Below are 20100 nucleotides of genomic sequence, written 5' to 3' on the forward strand. Positions count from 1 at the left end.
CCCTGCAACAGTACCGTGAGAATGCCCTGCAACAATACCGTGAGAATGCCCTGCAACAATACCGTGAGAATGCCCTGCAACAGTACCGTGAGAATGCCCTGCAACAGTACCGTGAGAATGCCCTGCAACAATACCGTGAGAATGACCTGCAACAATACCGTGTGAATGCCCTGCAACAATACCGTGAGAATGCCCTGCAACAATACCGTGAGAATGCCCTGCAACAATACCGTGAGAATGCCCTGCAACAATACCGTGAGAATGCCCTGCAACAATACCGTGAGAATGCCCTGCAACAATACCGTGAGAATGACCTGCAACAATACCGTGAGAATGCCCTGCAACAATACCGTGAGAATGACCTGCAACGATACCGTGAGAATGCCCTGCAACAATACCGTGAGAATGCCCTGCAACAATACCGTGAGAATGCCCTGCAACAATACCGTGAGAATGCCCTGCAACAATACCGTGAGAATGCCCTGCAACAATACCGTGAGAATGACCTGCAACAATACCGTGAGAATGCCCTGCAACAATACCGTGAGAATGCCCTGCAAAACAATACCGTGAGAATGCCCTGCAACAATACCGTGAGAATGCCCTGCAACAGTACCGTGAGAATGCCCTGCAACAGTACCGTGAGAATGCCCTGCAACAATACCGTGAGAATGACCTGCAACAATACCGTGTGAATGCCCTGCAACAATACCGTGAGAATGCCCTGCAACAATACCGTGAGAATGCCCTGCAACAATACCGTGAGAATGCCCTGCAACAATACCGTGAGAATGCCCTGCAACAGTACCGTGAGAATGCCCTGCAACAGTACCGTGAGAATGCCCTGCAACAATACCGTGAGAATGACCTGCAACAATACCGTGTGAATGCCCTGCAACAATACCGTGAGAATGCCCTGCAACAATACCGTGAGAATGCCCTGCAACAATACCGTGAGAATGCCCTGCAACAATGCCTTGAGAATGACCTGCAACAATACCGTGAGAATGCCCTGCAACAATACCGTGAGAATGCCCTGCAACAATACCGTGAGAATGACCTGCAACAATACCGTGAGAATGCCCTGCAACAATACCGTGAGAATGACCTGCAACAATACCGTGAGAATGCCCTGCAACAGTACCGTGAGAATGCCCTGCAACAGTACCGTGAGAATGCCCTGCAACAATACCGTGAGAATGACCTGCAACAATACCGTGTGAATGCCCTGCAACAATACCGTGAGAATGCCCTGCAACAATACCGTGAGAATGCCCTGCAACAATACCGTGAGAATGCCCTGCAACAATACCGTGAGAATGCCCTGCAACAGTACCGTGAGAATGCCCTGCAACAGTACCGTGAGAATGCCCTGCAACAATACCGTGAGAATGACCTGCAACAATACCGTGTGAATGCCCTGCAACAATACCGTGAGAATGCCCTGCAACAATACCGTGAGAATGCCCTGCAACAATACCGTGAGAATGCCCTGCAACAATACCGTGAGAATGCCCTGCAACAATACCGTGAGAATGCCCTGCAACAATACCGTGAGAATGACCTGCAACAATACCGTGAGAATGCCCTGCAACAATACCGTGAGAATGCCCTGCAACAATACCGTGAGAATGCCCTGCAACAATACCGTGAGAATGCCCTGCAACAATACCGTGAGAATGCCCTGCAACAATACCGTGAGAATGCCCTGCAACAATACCGTGAGAATGCCCTGCAACAATACCGTGAGAATGACCTGCAACAATACCGTGAGAATGCCCTGCAACAATACCGTGAGAATGACCTGCAACACTACCGTGAAAATGACGTGCAACAATACCGTGAGAATGACCTGCAACAATACCGTGAGAATGCCCTGCAACACTACCGTGAGAATGACGTGCAACAATACCGTGAGAATGCCCTGCAACAATACCGTGAGAATGACCTGCAACAATACCGTGAGAATGACCTGCAACAATACGCGTAACATTTGTTCCTCGCGTAAGACCGCGAGCACATCACGGCACCGCCCTTGGTGAAAACACACGGCGGCGGCGGCGGCAGCGGCGATGCGCGACTGACAGCGTTGCACATCCGTCGCCGTTGCCGTGAAACTCGCTTCTTCTTCTTCTTCTTGCCACTAGCGGTGCCGAGACTTCCAGGATTCCCCCTCTCCCGGAGAAAGAGAACACACCCCGCGCCTGTACACTCGCCAAGGATCGCAATCGGCGACTCGATCGTGGGTTGGCCCACCGCTTGTGCGATCTCGAAAACAACTCCAATTGCTAACCTGATCTCCCCCTCGTTAGTAGCCACAACAATGGTGGTTGTTGGCATCATGCGTCGAGGCACATGCGGTAAATACATAAGTAAACGGCGACGGTGATCGGATGTATCAGTGCCGCCGTTGACGATGGCCACGGTTGTCTGCGTGCGGTGCGAAAGAGGTTCAACACAACGTTACCGTGGCAGTGCGGCGCAACCTGGGCACGCGATCTAGTAGTATCGTTTTGTTGTCCGCTCTGATCACTGGAGGGCGTCGAGATTCTGAACGCCAGGGTGGTCCAGATGTCTTGTGACCCCCCCCCCCCCCAATTTAATGCTCTAAAACTATTTTTTTGTTAAAGTAAAGTTCATTTGAAATGTAAATTAATATGTAAAAGGAAAAATGTTAGGGGATCAATTCATCGTGGGTCGCACGACATCTGGACCACCATGTAAATCGCTCTTGAGCGGCAACAAAAATAGAGAACCGATGAAAGAAGGCACCTCCAAAACCAATTCTCCACCGCACTTTGCAACCTTTACAATTGATAGTACATTTTACATTTTGGTAACATGGCGAATAATGTGAGAACCCATTGAGGCTTGTGGTCTCTCCTTCCAGGGTGGACTCGGTTTAACCGGTTAAGAAGTGAAAACCCATACGGTGCAATATGAGTCAAACGTATAAAGCGAAAAGAAAATAATTTAGGAGAGTTAAATGCACAACCTAAGCGGTTTTGCGTAACAATCACAATGTATGGGCACCACATTGGGCTGACCAACTTTGACATCAACTTATTAAAATGTGACACACCGATTTAAAAACCTTATTTAGAATTGTCCTTTCCCTGTTATTTATTTATAGTCACTGCAGCTTTGAGCCACAAATTTGAGATGGTTTCATCCTTTCCTCAATTTATGCTTCTGCCTTCATTTCTCCAATGCAATTTTGGCAAAACATACTTTACAAACTCCCTGTAAATATATTTGGAGAGAGAGCATATCTCCCTATGCAATTATTTCATTTGGTTTCATTGTGTTATCTTATGCGATCTCAGTGTCGCCAATATTACAACAGCAACGCGTTACTCGTAATAGACAAATTATAGGCAAGTCGTTCCACTACGTAAACAATTGAGAGGCCAGTTGCTGTGAGAAATACATTTTAACATAGTGCACCGAGATTCGTGTCATTTTATCATGTGTAGTATTGAAGTGATGTTCATCTATAGGTGTATTTACAATGTACTATACGTTTAGATGAATGTGAATTGTGTAACAATAAGAGCGGTAACTAGTTGGTAACCACGCCCCTTACAATATTATGAAATTGTTAAGATTCATGGCCGTGCTTAGATTCCATTAACAAATTATTTCTTTACAGTACTCTGTGGTAAACGTAGCCGTCTCTCGTGGCTGTAGGAATGCGAAGCCATTTAAAATAAATACTGTACCAATTTAGAAACAAGCTTTGTCTCTTATTCAGTTTTCTTTTTCAGTTTTCATTTATATGGTATAGCCCTGTGCGACATTCGGCTCTTGAATCGGGTGCAACCGCAACAAACAAAAACATGAACAAGAAAACATCTTAAAGTGACTATGTGACTGTGCGTGGTCTCGTGAGCTACAATCATCTACGTGAATAAATGAATCAATGCATTGACATTTGGCCCGAATACCTTCTGAAAGTGCGTGTGCAGAGGTTAAGTTCCAGCACAACGAGTTTGGGCGCAGCCTGGTTATTCTGAAATGTTGAACACCACGATAATTGTTCATAGCTTCTGAACTTTTGGGACCCCTAAAGATGTCCTGGCATGGCCTAAATTATTCAGAGTTTCGCTGAAGACGTCGTATCAGACGCCGCTGCCCTTGGTGGTAAAGTTATTCGTGAGTGTAGGCTCTTCAAAAAATGTGTACAATTCATCGGAAGACAAATGCGAATACGTGTTGTGATTTTATAAAGCTCCCGAGTGACATCCAGTCGTTGGCTTCGGTACTGCACGTGATGTTTACAGGGTAACTCACCAGCATGGTTCGGCTGTGTACTCTTAAGCTTCTTGTGTTGTTGCTCTGCAAGTCGCGATTTCTCGCTCAACAGTGGGCCACGTGAATGCTGTCATCGTCCACTCCAAGAAGAAGCTTTTTTGTTTAATTGTCTTCGTCATTATCTCCATATATATAAAAGGCAGAGTTGTTAATTTGTCTGTTCAAAATGTTTAGCGTACTTCCCGACATGCAACAAACTGGAAATTTGCCATGTGGGTACTTTCCAGACTGTACACCATGCAAAAATTATAAAAATACACTTTTTTTTTGGGGGGGGGGGAGAGAGCTCAATAATGTATATTTTTTATTGCACGGCAATTGAGCTGTGACGTCAAATCTGTCACGTGACCCGCGCATGTGGAAGCGTAACGCATTGTAGTGTAGTGGTTAGCGCGCTGTGTGTGTCTGTGTGGAAGCGTAACGCATTGTAGCGTAGCGGTTAGCGCTACGCTGCGCTACGAACCCGGCGACCCGAGTTCGATTCCCGCTCACGGCCATCACCGGTGACGATTATTTTAACTGGTCCTGGGCGTCCCCTAGGTCGACTCAGCCTCGAACGAGTAACTGCTGTGGTGTGTGAACATTGCCACCGGGGAGACAAAGGCGGCCGGGTGTGGTGAATCCAAGTCCCGGGCGAAGCTAGTTTCCTATATTACTGATCCATGTCGTAGTGGTCCAACGTTGATCCAACGGTCCCAACCACATGCTAACGTTGGTGCGGCGTTTCAAAGTTTTCACCGGTAAAAAATGTCTCAAGGCATATCGATGTGTGTCTTTTCATGATCAAGTTACATTTCGTAAAAGCACTCCAACGCTACGGTACTCTCGCTCGCCTCTTTATATTTAATTCTTTTTTTTCTTCCAGGTCTAATTGCCCCAAGAACTGCACACAATTTGTGTGGCAAGTTTCTCACATTGCACGCCAACGTGATCAGCTCATTCCGCACGACGCATCCACACGCGCTTTGAACACGGATGGCTTCTACGACCAAACTTAAGATTCATATATTTTTTTTTGGCTGGGGGGGGGGAGGGGGTAGATCACGTGAACATGTGGCGAATGCTTTTCTCAAAATGATAATATTATGTGGATGTGACGCTCATGTTTGCAGGGATTTCAAGGTAATACCGAAAGATCCCTTCCTGCTAACCAGCATATATATTTCATCATCTGTATATCAGCAGCAACATCATTACCACCATTGTCACCTTCATCATCTGTTTTGACATAGAGCAATCGAATGAGAGTGTGTGTGTGTGTGTGTTGGTGCTCGAAATGTGGGGAGCGGTAGCATAGCGGTTAGCGCGCCGCGCTATGAACCTCGCGAACACCCGGTGACGATTATTTGAACCGGTCCTGGGCCTCCCCTAGGTTGACTCAGCCTCAAATGAGTACCTGGGTGCGGTGTGTAGTAAAAAAAAATCGCCACCGGGGAGACAAAGGCGGTCTGGCGTGGTTGCTGGCCACCCACCCCCTCGTGTGCCGTGCCGGCCTTCATAGCTGCTACGCGCCAACAGCACTTGCCCCTACAGTCTGCTAAGGCTACACGGGGGGGCGGGGGATCTTTGTCTTTGCTCGAGATGGATGGAGCCTGATTGGTCACCTCAGTCCTCGGTGGAGCCAATCGGCGCGCACAGCCCGGGAATTCCCCCTTGTGTTTTATTTTTTTGGGGGGGCGTCCAAATTGGCACCGTTTGAAAAACTTAAATGGAAAACAACGAGACAGAAATCGTTTTCCCCGACTGCATAAAAGCGTGGACATTAATTGCGACGGCGGTGAACGATTTTTGTGACAGATATTGCGATTTGCTTTGCGATTAAATTTTTTAAGTCAAGCTTCAGTTCAATATTCACTGTGTAACAGATTTAAAACATGTGATGGAGCATTACCACGTGATACCATAAAAATATGAACTGCTCTATATATTCTAATGCGAGGATGATACCTTTGAAAATATGAATTGCTTCCAACATGTATTTATTTACAAATGTTTTCATTGAAATAGAACAATCAAACACAGAACAATTGTTAAGCTAAATAAATAAAGTTATAATATTTAAAAAATAAAACAATTCCAATAAGAAAGTCACATGACCTTTCAAATCGCAAAACAATCTCGGCCTTTGCGACTTACTAATCGCATTGTTCCAATTTGCGATTTCGATTTGAAATCGATTAATCGTTCAGCCCTACTAGCCCATACCTCTTCTTTGGTTCTTTCGGTAAAGTCACGTAGAATGAGAATAAAATAATAAATTGATAAAATAAAATAACACAATAATATTCTTGTTGGAGTCACTCCAGCGCTGTCCTACCAGACAGTCTCGTCCCTTTACCTGATGAAGGCCGCTTGTGTTGTGGCCGAAACGTCGTGATAATATTATTGTGTTATTTTATTTTATCAATTTATTATTTTATTCTCATTCTACGTGACTTTACCGAAAGAACCAAAGAAGATGAATCATTGCAGTCACGAAAGCTTTAAATCGAAATTTAGCCCATACCTCCTCACCACGCTGGTCAATGCTGGTGAAGTTTTGGGTGGGTGGAGATGTGCCTAGGAATTGTTCTCAGTCAGCCCCTTCACCAAGCGACATTGAACCCGCACGGTGGCCAATGGTCAAACGACACCCCGTGACTGACACAGTGTAGGGGACGCCTTCATCCAGTGTGGAATTGACAATGGACTGCGGCATTGTATTTAAAAGATGTTTGATTTATCGCAGTGAATTCATATATTCACGATACTCTTGACGCCAATATCTGGCTCAACCGCCTCAATGTAAAAGCAAACTTGTTGCTCGATCCGGCAGCCATATGAAGACGAAGATTTGGAACCGTATGGATGTGTAACTGCTCTTTATCGGGATAAATTCCCGAGGAGTTTTGATCAATACGTAATCAAGCTCGATCACTATTCCTCGGGGTGCATGAGGCATCAACCCCAACCACAGCCCACACGCACACAAAAACAAACCTCCTCGTTCTATATTCCCAAAGCCAACACCGTAATTGACCAATGGGGAATACAATTCGTCTATATAAATCCAACCCTATCAGAAGTCTTTTGTAAAGAGCTGTCTATGTACGTAGGTTACCGACGGCACTATCATTTAAAGATTGCACAATGCCCATTCCGCTCGCTGATTTAGTGAGAACGCCAAAGGATGCCGTCTTTGTGGCATTCAACATGTGTTTTGCAACGAGCATTGTTCTCACCAACATAATGCTGCTTTCTGCATTTCTGAGTTCAAGGGAACTCATGAAGAGAAACAACTACCTTTACGCAATTAGCATCACACTTACTGACTTAATTGTCGGTTCCGGATGGTTCTATCTGGGTCTTTTTAGTATTAGTTACAATGACGCCACTTACGGTAGTCCAGAAAAAGTGTTTCCAACAATACACAGCATTTCAATGATCACTCTTTTGACTGCAATCACTGATAGATACTGCGCAGTGCAGCACCCGTTCAAGTACGCGGAGAAGATGACAAGAGCAAAAACTTTGGCGATAATTGCCGTCACCTGGCTGATTCCAATGCTAACCACATTAATGCAGGTCATGAATCCCGATGGAGGATCAAGCTATCAAGGATTCATCACCATAGTATTCACCATGGCTATGCTAGTAATTCTTATAATCCTCAACGCCAGACTCTACGTAGTTGCTCGACGTCAACAAAAGCGAGAACAGAGAAGCCGTAGCTCCACTAATCGCTCTGCTTGGCTCATCATAATCACTGCCACGTTTGCTATTATATTTTGGGCACCTGCTTTATGCAAAGTGGTCATTTGTAAGTTTTTGAAGATGTGCGTGTCTTCTAACGTTGGACAAAACCCGTTCATTATCATTCAGTTGTTTAATACCCTGAGCACTCCCATCACCTTTCTCGTCGGAAGCCCGCTGACCAGAGCATCTCTCAAGAACCTGGCTCAAATCTTCCGTTTTAAAAGGTAAAACCTTGCATTTGGGATTTTGTACAAATGGGTATTTATATATTGCATTAAACCGCACATGTATTACGTCGTCACTGCATGCAGTAGTATGTGCTTATATTGAATGGAACATCATGAACCGTTTGGGAAAAAAATTGGCACGGACACAAACTGTGTAGATGCAGGGATTTTCGGTGTGAATGACATTGTTTAGAAGTGCGCTGCTTGTTAAGTGATTCATTATTCGGAGCTCCTTGTCAATTCACTGCGAGATGAAGGCCTGCCCACTGTGCTTGTTGTAGATTGTGTTTGACCGTACACTAGGCACGCTCCTTAGCATGTCGAATGTGAAATATGGTCGTAATAACAAAGTCTATTATACATTTACTCGGCTAATTGGTACAAAAAAAGGGACGTGAGATGCCTCTTGTTGAGAACGAATTATATATGTAAAGCTTAAACTTGGCAGCGTTTACTTAACGTTGCAGATGGAGTATGGGTGTCAGCAGCATTGCGGTTTGGAATATCATGTGAGGTATCGACATGGTGTTTGAACATCTGTTTATTGCCAGAGAGGGTAAAACCTATTCCTATTTTTCACGCTGAGATTTGAAATAGTTTTGCGAATCGATGTGTCTTCATGACTGAGGATGTGGATAGTCGATACGACAGAAGAGTATGTGCAGTACTGCACTGTGATATTTATTTTTCATATATATAACGTTAACCATTTGCAACTTAAATGAAAGGAGCATAAAGGCTTTCGCCGCCGTCATCATCGTATAGGATAGTGTCAAATACTCGTGGATTTTACCGTAATATGTTAACATTATAAGGGTAAACATGCAATGGAGCTGATTATGTGTTTTATATGTCCTTAAACATTATTAGATAGACCAAGCTGATGTTGCATTAAAAAACGATTTTAATACTTAAAGGTTGTGTTTTTTTTAAATGTATTAGCCATTGATATCTAGGTATTCAGCAGTTCGTATTCACGGATAATTTAGAAATTCTGCATTAACATGAATGCTATATATGTGATTTCCAAATAACCTTTGCATTACAAATCACAGTTGTTCATATGCATAATGAGTGCAGCGGTAGCAAAGTGGTTAGTGCACTGCGCGAGTTTGATTCCTGGCCATAGCTATCATGAGTAGCTGGCGAGTGATATCTGAACCGGTCTTGAGCCCACCTTTATGAAACCACAATGACCAGCGTGGTGAAGTATAGTCAAGCAACCCCCATCACCGACACGGCATGTTTTAGGCTTTCATCCAGCAGTGGATTTACAAAGAGCTCTAACATTATTATGAATGTGCGTGACACTATGAACACAGCAGAGCATTTATCGATATTAAAATGAATGTCCATTGTCTTAATATTCCTTCAGATTTGCTGTTGATCCTGGGAGCCAAGGCACTGGATCAATAAAACCTTCTCAAGACCCAAATTAAGGTCAACAAATGTTTTTTCAGATGGCAGTACCAGGTGTATGAAATATGCAATAGATCGGATGAACTATCTTATTTCTCTATGCCATTGCTTATTATTTACTTGCCAAGTAAAAAAACTCAACTATGAAAAAAACTTGGCCTGGAAAGTTTTGACCAACATGAACAAAATGTACTTGTCATTTGTGACTTTTAGTCAGCTTTGTAATGACAACGGGTGATTGAAACCGTAGCATTAACTGGAAGGTGACTCAATACAAAATTGAGGTATATAAATGAGTTGAGAAATACAAATATTAAATAATAACAGAATTGGCTACGCAAAGTGCTGTAAGCGCAACTTTACATTGTCTATATAGCGAACACTAAAGTTAATGTGCACTCATTTATATATATGCTGTATGTATATAATGGCCTGTACTGTATGCGTAGTCTGTAAGTTTCGTTATGCTCGTGTATACCCAAAAGTCTCCCGTGCTCAATGCTCCCAATGATCTCAGTAGGCACTCGCTTAGTTCCAAATAAGGACTGTAGAGTGATTTGTGTACAATTGTGGCTTTTGTTGATAAATCATGGGAATGGGTCATTTCGGGAGGCCTTTTATCTGACAGGTGAATTCGTCTACTCGATTGCTCGTATCACGGAGTTTTGCGAATAACCTGGTGTGTTTAAACATGGTAGCGTGCTTCCAATCTATGCTTTGTTATTCAAGTAAGTGCTGCTCAGTGAAATAAACGTTGTTTTGAAAATAATAAATGACGGATAGACTGTGAACGCCCTTTAGAAAAACGCAGCCTACTCGTGAACAAGAAAAAGCATCTTATACATCCGAATTTTTGCACATGTAATTTATAGTGCATATAGCATGTAGTGAATACATGTTGAGGATACGGATCTGCATTTGTGTGAGGCTGAAAATGCGAACGGCTCTCAAGAGCGCCGTTCAACAAATGCAGAATGTATGTCTGTTGAACTATTTTCGCGCCGTGCATAGCAGCCAAGCGTGCAAATCGGAGGTGCGGGGCAACTGATCTAGCGGTGCGAAAAGAAAATATAAACAACCAATTAACAAAAAAAAACCCCTGAAGCAATGGAGCAGAGGTGTCCAACGATGTCTTCACCACAGCACGCCCGACCGTGACGCCTACCCGGGCAACCTGAGGATGCCGAACGCCGACGACTTTCCAGCTCCAATCAGAGTGGCTATGTAATTGTCACTTAATATACGTGATTCATTGTTGAGTGACTTGCTTCGATTTCCTATATTTTGCACTCCTATCATTTTGTGTGTGTGGGGGGGTGGGGGGGAGGTTTGCTGCATTGATTGTTGTTGTAAAATTTCTGACCTTAGCCCCGACTGGACATTTGTGAAATAGAGCTTCGTAGCTCATCGGATTTATTTTCAGGATGAATAAAGATTACGGGCAACTTTTAAATAAGAGAGATTTCGTATAGGAAAATGTTAAGTTGTACAGGTTTAAATACGTTTTGATTTGAAGAAACCAAGTTATCTCTGTTTAACACATTGCAATTTATATGCATTCATTAACCCCCCCCCCCCCCTTCGCACAAGAAGGGCTCACAAGTGACAACATCACACATCTGTCCTTCTATTTAAGGAACGAAACAGGAGGATTTCTCCACAAATCTGGCTGTTGCCTGATGATGCTAGTTGTACTTACTGGCGAAACGTCATACTCAGATTGTAAATGTTGTGGATTTTCTCTCCAATACACCGGTGTGCTGTACTAGTAACGAATTAGCACGTTCTGTTTACGTGACAAACCTTACTAATTGGCTGTGTCGGGTGGTGGCGTGTTTAACGACACATTTATATTGATGTGATCTAACCAAAATAAAAACTATATTATGCGATGTGTCTCTCCCACTTCTGATTGTAATCCAAGTCACAGCCGGTGGTTTTGTGAAGGTACAATAAATGCGCTTTTTTAATCTGAATGTCATATCAAATAATTGTTATAGAATATCGCTGTTACTTTAAAACATGTAAAATGCATCTAATAAAACCTGCTTTGTGTAAAGCCAGATGTGGTCAAACATAATTTACTTCTCCATATACACCGTAATTAACTCATTCTATCCGCGGTACGTAATGTGTCGGGAGACGAATATCATGAATCCCTTTATCCGCTGGGTTTTCATAGATTTTTACTCCTCTTATCCGCCGCCCCCATAAACACGGATAACCCTGCAGATAACCTCCTATCTGCAAATTACATCTCACCTTAATGTCATTTACATAGCGCCTTAACCAAGGCACTTCACAGAGAATTAAGAACGGTACCTATTAATGTAATGGTGGAGATGAGGTGAATAAAATAGATGAGACCAAGCAATGGGGCGAATCTGCGATGTGTGAATTCGGTGAAAGCAAAACTGGTGACAGTAAATGATGATGATGATGAATGGATTGAATGAATGTGGAATGAGTGATAGCAATATGATGAGAATATGAAGAGGGAACAGTAACGTTGGTGGCTATGAGGGGTCTATTAAGGGGTCGTGGAGCGAGCGAGGTGGAAATACGTGAGTTTTGAGTCTCGCAAATGGCAATAATCCATCGAGCTCCATGGATATGGAGCGATGGAGTCAGGAGCACAACTCGTGTGGGGCAGGCAGGGGGTACCCCGCTCACCTCCCACCCCCAGTGACCAAAGCGACGAGTTAGTGCCCCCTAGACAACCATCATGAGATATGTTTTCAGCAACAGCCGTGTAGAAGAACGACACCTTGTTTGATACGCGATTTACATTTATTTTATAAAAAAAACGCTTTCACATAGAACTCCATTTCTGGGATGTTTATTTCATGAGATACGCGTCAGTTGTATTGCGAAGAGGTGTGACTACGGACTTGCAGTGGCTGCATTTTGCAAAGCCGGAGCGCCCCGACAGCGTTAAATGTTCGAGACCGTGAGCGCAATGAGGCGAGTGGGCAAAGAGGAGCTTCGATATTATGCCTAGGTGCGACCGTGCGAGACAAATCAAATATTGGGGCCCCAACTGACCGATCGCCGCTGATAATGTCGTTACTACGCCACTGCATGGAGTCGACGCGTGTGCTAAACGTGTACACGGTGCACCGATTACAATGCCGCAGGGCTTTGCTCGCGTGGTGCATTGTAAGGGTGCTATTACAGAGGGATGCAACGTGAGCTAGAACCTGCTGGGTAAGTTTTGAAACATAAAAAAAACACTTCCAATTGAATACGTCATTAGTTTAGATACCTAACAGGTTGCTAGCTACGTAGGCAAAGTCATTTTACCGAAAGAACCCAAGAGTATGGATTCCTGCAGTCACGAAAGCTTCAAATCAAGATAGCCACTTAGGCATTTAACATTTTAAACAATAATTCAAGCGTAATGTATAATGTTTTGTGTAACCATAGCTATTCATGTAATACATACCAACTGCAATACTCTGTGTGCTTTAGCTAAATCCGTCCACCCTTTGTGAATCCATCGCTGGATGAAGGCCTCATTACACCATGTTTGGTCATGTGGCTTGTTAAACCATACATAACATTACCACACCACTACATTTAAGACTACATTGATCAAATTTTGATTTAAAGCTTTCGTGACTGCAGGGATTCATATTCTTGGTTCTTTCGGTAAAGTCACCACGTAGAAGGGAAACAATAAAATAATAAAAATATAAAACAATAAAATTCTCACGACGCCTCGACTGCAACACAAGCAATCATCATCAGGTGTGAAAACCACAGCAATAATTTTTGTATTATTATTTTATTGTTTACCCTCCTACGTGATTTTAACCGAAAGAATCAAGACTACATTGATCAAGTTCAGACGGGAACCGTGGCTGGGATTCAAATTCAGGTTGCCGGGGGTTCATCGGGCAGTGCCCAAATTAGTGTGCCACCACTCCACGTCAGCTGGACGTAACGGTCGCTTCAAATGGAACACAGAGACATTGTACGCACACAAACTGCATACACCTTTGCTAAAATTATCGTGCATCATAACATCATCCACGGTGCTATCGTTTTGTGAAATTAACCTGAGACAAAGGTGATGTGCACAGGCCAAGAGGTGCAGCACACACGCTTAACCAACCCCACATGAATTATATACGTGCACGGTTGTGAGTAATTAGTGGCCGTGACATAACAATGTAGGCAGGTGCATGGGGCTTCCACCTCCCTTCTCTGTCACTTAAACTGTCACGCTAATGGGCCACGGAGGAATAATAAAGCCTCCTTATTTAAAGTGTCGAGTGTGCCCCCCCCCAACACGAGCTCACAATTTTGCGCGCAGCTATTCGGCCTCACAAAGCTTTGCTCGCCGTCCAAGAAGGGCCGACATTCAGTACACATGGAGAACACGTTGTCGTACTTGGCAGCAACTCCCCTCGATGTTTTTGTCATCGTGTTCAACGTGTGCTTGGCGACCGCGATCGTAATCTCGAACGCAATTCTGATCGGCGCTCTCCTAAATTCAAAGGGACTTCTCAAACACAACAACTACATTTTCATATTCAGTCTCACCGTCAGCGATTTCATTATGGGCGCCGGCTGGTTCTACAACGGAGTGTTTGACGTGCGCGACAACTTGGGCTCCATATATAGCGCTTCGAACGTCTTCCCAACGATTCACGGCATCTCTCTGCTCACCATGCTCTCGTCGATGGTGGACAGGTACTACGCCGTGTCCTCTCCGTTCAGCTATTCGCAGAAAATGACACGCGCCCGGGTGTTGATGGTCGTCCTCTGGATGTGGCTGTGGCCTTTTTTGACAGCGTTCGGCATGGCTTTCGTGAAGGCGGACGCCGCTCGCAAATACCAAGGTTACACGACAATAGCGGTGACCGTCTGTCTCCTGGTCATCATGACGGTGGTAAACCTCCGGCTGTATTTCATCACCAAAAGGCAGCTCAGCCGCGGCCCCGCCAACGACGAGGAGTCCAAGAAGAAGTCGGCGAGGCTCATTATCGTTGCGTCCACGGTCTTCATCGCCTTCTGGCTGCCAAGCCTGATCAACTCGAGCGTGTGTGGCGGCTTCGGCCTGTGCTTCCCTCCGCATAGAAACAACCTCAATCCAGTGAACGTGATTCGAATGTTCAACACGCTCAGCTCCCCCATCATCTTCCTCGTCGGAAGCACTCTGCTGAGGAATTCCATAAAGAACCTCGCTCGCCGCTTGCTTTGCAAAAGGTAACACGTGCGGGTTTGGCGGAGGAATAGCCTTGTTTTGGGGAATGGTGTCAAGGCGTGGCGAGTTCCTACGGAGAGAGTTGATGCTCTGCACGTTTTGTGCTTTTATTTGGACGTCAAGGAGGCGCCCTTACCCTGGCTCGCCAGGAGAAGGCAATGCAGCAAAACACGTGGACTGCACATTGTCCTTCTGTACGGGATAGAGTGTTTCCACCTCGCACACGTGGGGTTTTTTTTTTGGCTGAAAACACCTTCATTCATTGAGGACTGCAGAGCTTGGGCAATTGTTGGCGCCGGCTCATCGCGTTGCTCCCTTCCCGCTTGTCTGTGGTTCCTCATGCCTTTGAGTTGAGCTCTCTCTATAAGTTGAAATTATGTAGATATATTTTTATATATTACAGGTTAGAATTGATCTCCAAACATTTAACATTCCAATAAAATAGCGTACAGACATTCTTAGTTATTTGGAGATGCATACATGCATAATAAAGGTTTTTGGGTTAGATCGCGTTTATTTATAAATGTGTCGTAACCCTCCACCACCCGACACGGCCAATCAGCAAAAAAAGTGTCACGTTGACAAAAGACAAATAATTCACTGCTTCAGCCCACCGGTGTGTTGAAGAGTTAATCCACATTTACAGTTTGAGTACGACGTTTCGCTGGTAAATACATCCAGCATCATCAAGCAATTCGCCATTTATAAATAAACGCGATCTAACCCAAAAACCTTTATTATGAATAATATTGAAAGCCTACGTGTTAAACTGAGTTCTTTTCACTGTTTTGCGGTGCATTTGTTCCATTTTAGTTGTTGATAAAAAAACCCACCACTGTCATAACCGCATTAGGGATGGAACAGCGACCAGAGTTTGATTTCCCAGGCATAGCTTGCATTCAGTGGTGAACAATAGCTCACCAAGATCCTGGGCCACCCCTTTCACCATAGCACACTGACCAGATGTTTTCTTGTTCATGTTTTTGTTTGTTGCGGTTGCACCCGATTCAAGAGCCGAATGGCTCACAGGGCTATACAAAATGAATGGAACTATGGAACCAGAGTGGTGAAGTATGGCAACACAAATCCCAAAGACCGATACAGCATAGGGAAGTCTTCATCCAGCATGCAGTGACATGACAAAGGGTTATAACTCTAAACGTAGGCTTTCTCAACCATTGTTAGAATTCATAAAGTTTATTCTGGGTTAGATCGTGTAGGTATAATGTGCCCGTGTTTTAAACTGTTATTAGTACTCCATAATAGAGGGTTTTTTTGGGTTAGATCATGAAAATATACAAATGTGTCGTTAAAACTAAATGTTGTGGCTTGGCTCTCCAATACACCGGTGTGCTGTACTAGTGACGAATTGGCACGTTCTGTTTATGTGACAAACCTTACTAGTTGGCTGTGTCGGGTGGTGGCGGGTTTTAACGACACATGTATATATTTACGCCATCTAACACAAAAAAAAACCTCTTATGGATGATTTTTGTCGCGAAAGCCTGTGTGTTAAACTGTTATTAGGACTACGCTTTTTTCATATTCATGATGACAATACATTTAATAAGTTCTACGGTATTGTTTTTACGATTTGTGTGCTTAATTCCAGATCTGTTCATCCAAATCTTGGTGCAAGAGAGAGGAAGGACGGCGGTGGATCGATGGTAGCAGTGGTGGAACATTGAGCATGAAACACCTCTTACATTTGTCACGAGGCAATGTATACCCAACGGCCATTGCCTCCAATTACGCCGCACTCTCTGATACAAATACACCTCCAGCTTAAGCCCCGCAAACACCTCATGCAACAGAGCATTTCTCACATCATACGCTTCAATTGAACCGTTTTAGCTGTTCCTTTATATGTTTTTTTTTACATCAGTGGGTCAGGGAAATTCTAAGTCGTACACATTTCATAAGTTAATTCGGGAGATTGGCAAGAACTTGATTGTTCTTACCACAACTATGCACATTTGCACAACAATGTATGCAGGTTAATACAGTAAACAATGGGTGTTTTGTTTTCATCTACTGTGAATGACATTCAAGATGTATCTGAATGATTTGACCATTTGGCCTGCTTCAGGATATACTGACACAATTTGGCTGAGTTTTTAATCCTGGCCATGGCTAACATCGGTGGCAAATGATGCCTCTAATGGTGCACCAGTACTCTCCATCAGCCTTCAGGGACCGAAATGGCGCTGGTGAGGCCTTCATCCAGCAGTGGATTGACAAATTGGCATACATTACTATTATTACTATTTATTATGATATTATCAAGCTAGTGGGGAATATGCAATGCAATATATGATATAGGTAGTACATAAAGTAAGCAAAGAAATATATTAGTTACTTTATAAGTAATTAGGATTTTTAACCGACATTTTTAATATACCTGTACAGGGTGATGGAACATATTTCTGCAGTGAATTAGTTATCCCCTGTCCCTGCGGGCCGTCAGTCCCTGGATGGACTGAAGATAGAAATTACCCAAGTGGTAAGGGACATACAGGCAGGAGAATTGAGTTGCGTGTCTGAAAAAACAGTGTCAACATATACGTTTCTGTTTGAATATCGAAGGTTTACAATGCAATCAATGAGCGAGAATCAGTTCTACTGCAGATTAGGATTTTTAATCAACATTTACATTTAATTGAGATTTTGTTTTGAGCGGTTTAATGTTTTCAGTTATGCTTCAATCTGGATGTGTGCATAACTGAAATGTTAAAGGTATGATTAATCATTGGTTTTGGATCAGATATCGTAAGCACAATGTGTGTCGTACACCCTGCTCCACCCGACAAGGCCAGTTCATAAAGTTGTCACGTGATGAACAAAACGTGCCAATTTATTGCCGCTACAGCAGCACCGCTGGTGGTGTCCGAGAGCAATCCACAACATTTAACAATTGGGTGCACAACAAAAATCAGTCGTGAATTACACTATTGTTAGTCGCAAAAAAACGTACGTGTTTAAATGTATTAAAGCTATGTAGCACACAGAACGGGGTGGCCTGAAAGTTAGTACTGTCTACGGAATTGAGAAAATAACGAGGCGTGTTTATCTCAGTAAACTAACCTTTGGTCGACGCAATTGTATACACATAGCAGTGGGATAGATCATGGCTGGTGAAAATCATGAATCATATTCACTTACACAACTCGGTACTTCAGCCCTCGCCCTATACAGCTCGTTTGGGAGACTTTCTCCACGCTCGTGTGGGGTGGGTGGGTTATGACAACCCAGTAAATGTTTGTCGAAGTTAGAGAGAAACGTGAACGCGTTGTTAGTTTTTTTTTTTGAAACAGCAATGGGTATGGCAACCATGGTAGGCAACAGCGTGTGCACTCGCCCGCGTGAATTGTGTTCGTGTGCGAAATAAAAGTCTTGGAAGTTGAATTTGTGGCGCGTGCCGGCTACGACCGTCGGTCATTTTCTTCGCACCGACACGAGAGAGCTCCTGTTGGTATGCGTCCAACGCAGGAAAAAAAACACACAAGGAGGCAGCGTCGCGAAAGCCACCGCCCATCCTGAAATCTTTCGGCAGAATGGAGGTGTTATATATCGGGCCAATTCCCCTTTGAAATAGTTGTCGGGACGGCACTGGGGTGATCCTAAGCGAAACCCACAAGCCTGGTCCGACGCACACCTCCGTCGCGCTAATTAATCCCTGCTGCGGTTCCCAGCGACGGTTCGCGTGCCCACCGTCACAACGACCACTGCTGAAAACGACGCCTTTATATATAGATAATGGGAAGGAGGAATAAGAAGAAGAAGAAGAGACAAACCCCACACAAAGGAGGGCTGAGCACAGTCGTCGCGCGCGCCCGATCCCCAGGGGGCGGGTGGTGCCGAGCGATGGACAGCGGAGTCGCTCGCTCGCTTGGCAAGAACGCCGGACGACGTGACCCTCGTCGCCTTCCACGTTTGCCTGGCCACCCTCGTGACGGCCAGCGACCTCGCGTTGATCGTCACCCTCGTGTGGGCGCGCAGACTCCTCAGAAAGAACACCTACACCTACACGTTCAGCATCGCCGTGAGCGATCTCCTCGTCGGCATGGGCTGGTTCTACAACGGGATCGACAACGTGCACGAGGGGCCGGGGTTGGCGTACAGCGCCGAGACGATCTTCCCGATGTTCCACCCTGCTGGCCGCGATGGTCGATCGCTATTACGCGGTGCAGTCCCCCGTTCAGGTACGCCCGGAAGATGACGAACCTCAAGGTGGCGGTCATCATCTCCGTCGCGTGGATCCACCCGATCTTGACCAACGTGGGCACGTCGATGAACCCGGGCGGCGGGAGTCTCACGTACAACGGCTACACCGCGATGATATTCAACATCCTCATCCTCGTCGTGATGCCCTTCCTCAACGTCCGGCTCTACGTGGTCACTCGGCGGCAGGCGAGGAGGACGCCGTCGGCCAACGACCGCTCGGCCCACGTGATGATCGTCGCCTCGGGACTCTTCATCCTCCTGTGGTCACCCACCATGGTCCACTCGAGTATCTGCAAGGCGTCCGGCGCGTGCCGAAGGTTCGCCAACAACGCCTCGAACCCCTTCATCACCACGCGGATGATCAACACCCTCGTCACCCCGATGGTGTTCCTGATGGGTAGTCCGGCCACGAGGGCCGCCTTCAAGGAGCTGACGCATCGGCTGGGCAGGAGAAGGTAGGCTGCTTGCGCAAGGCCAGCCCTTGCGCTATCGTCAGGTTCACGCCACCTGCCACGGGTGAACTTGCCACGGTCACCGCCGTGGCAAGTTGGATAACGGGGCACAGCTCTCTAATTGAAGCTCTTGCTGGACGTCTGTGTGTGTGTGGGGGGGGGAAGAGCTTTATAGCTCATCGGATTCCTCCAGTATAAATGGATATTCTGATTCTGAACACGTGGAGCGAAACGTCGGGGATCGCACTGAACGACAGATCGGATTGCTGCTATACAGCACAACCGCGAAAACTTACTCGGTAGTCATGTTGGAGGGAGAGGTGGGGGGGGGTGTTTGGCTATACTTCACCACGCTGGTCAATGCGGGTCGGTGAAGGGGTTGAGGGTGGGGAGGGGGAGACGGTTCAGGGCTGGTTCAGATGTATACCGCACGCCAATGATGTTAGCCGTGATCGGGCATCTCACTCCGGACGCGGGGTTAATTAAAAGTGTGCCGCTTGCTGCTGTCATGGTATAC

The 20100-nt window shown here is 45.2% G+C and overlaps 2 protein-coding genes across 2 annotated transcripts; both read left to right on the plus strand.

The window, feature by feature from the left end:
* Positions 1-14070: 14070 nt before the first annotated feature.
* Positions 14071-14913, plus strand: LOC116939103 (trace amine-associated receptor 1-like). Its single transcript, XM_076060562.1, has one exon. It carries the CDS (start codon positions 14071-14073, stop codon positions 14911-14913), a length of 843 nt encoding a protein of 280 aa, XP_075916677.1.
* A 2146-nt stretch (positions 14914-17059) lies between these two features.
* LOC142905304 (adrenocorticotropic hormone receptor-like) lies at positions 17060-19669 on the plus strand. The gene is given in 3 exon segments (XM_076060571.1): positions 17060-17117; positions 18955-19100; positions 19102-19669. Coding segments are annotated over 3 exon segments (693 nt in total). The 3' UTR covers positions 19591-19669.
* The last annotated feature ends 431 nt before the right edge of the window (positions 19670-20100 follow it).

Source organism: Petromyzon marinus, chromosome 5 (genome assembly GCF_048934315.1).
Source record: "Petromyzon marinus isolate PM22_M1 ecotype Great Lakes invasive population chromosome 5, UKy_Petmar_22M1.pri1.0, whole genome shotgun sequence".
Classification (NCBI taxonomy): domain Eukaryota; kingdom Metazoa; phylum Chordata; class Hyperoartia; order Petromyzontiformes; family Petromyzontidae; genus Petromyzon; species Petromyzon marinus.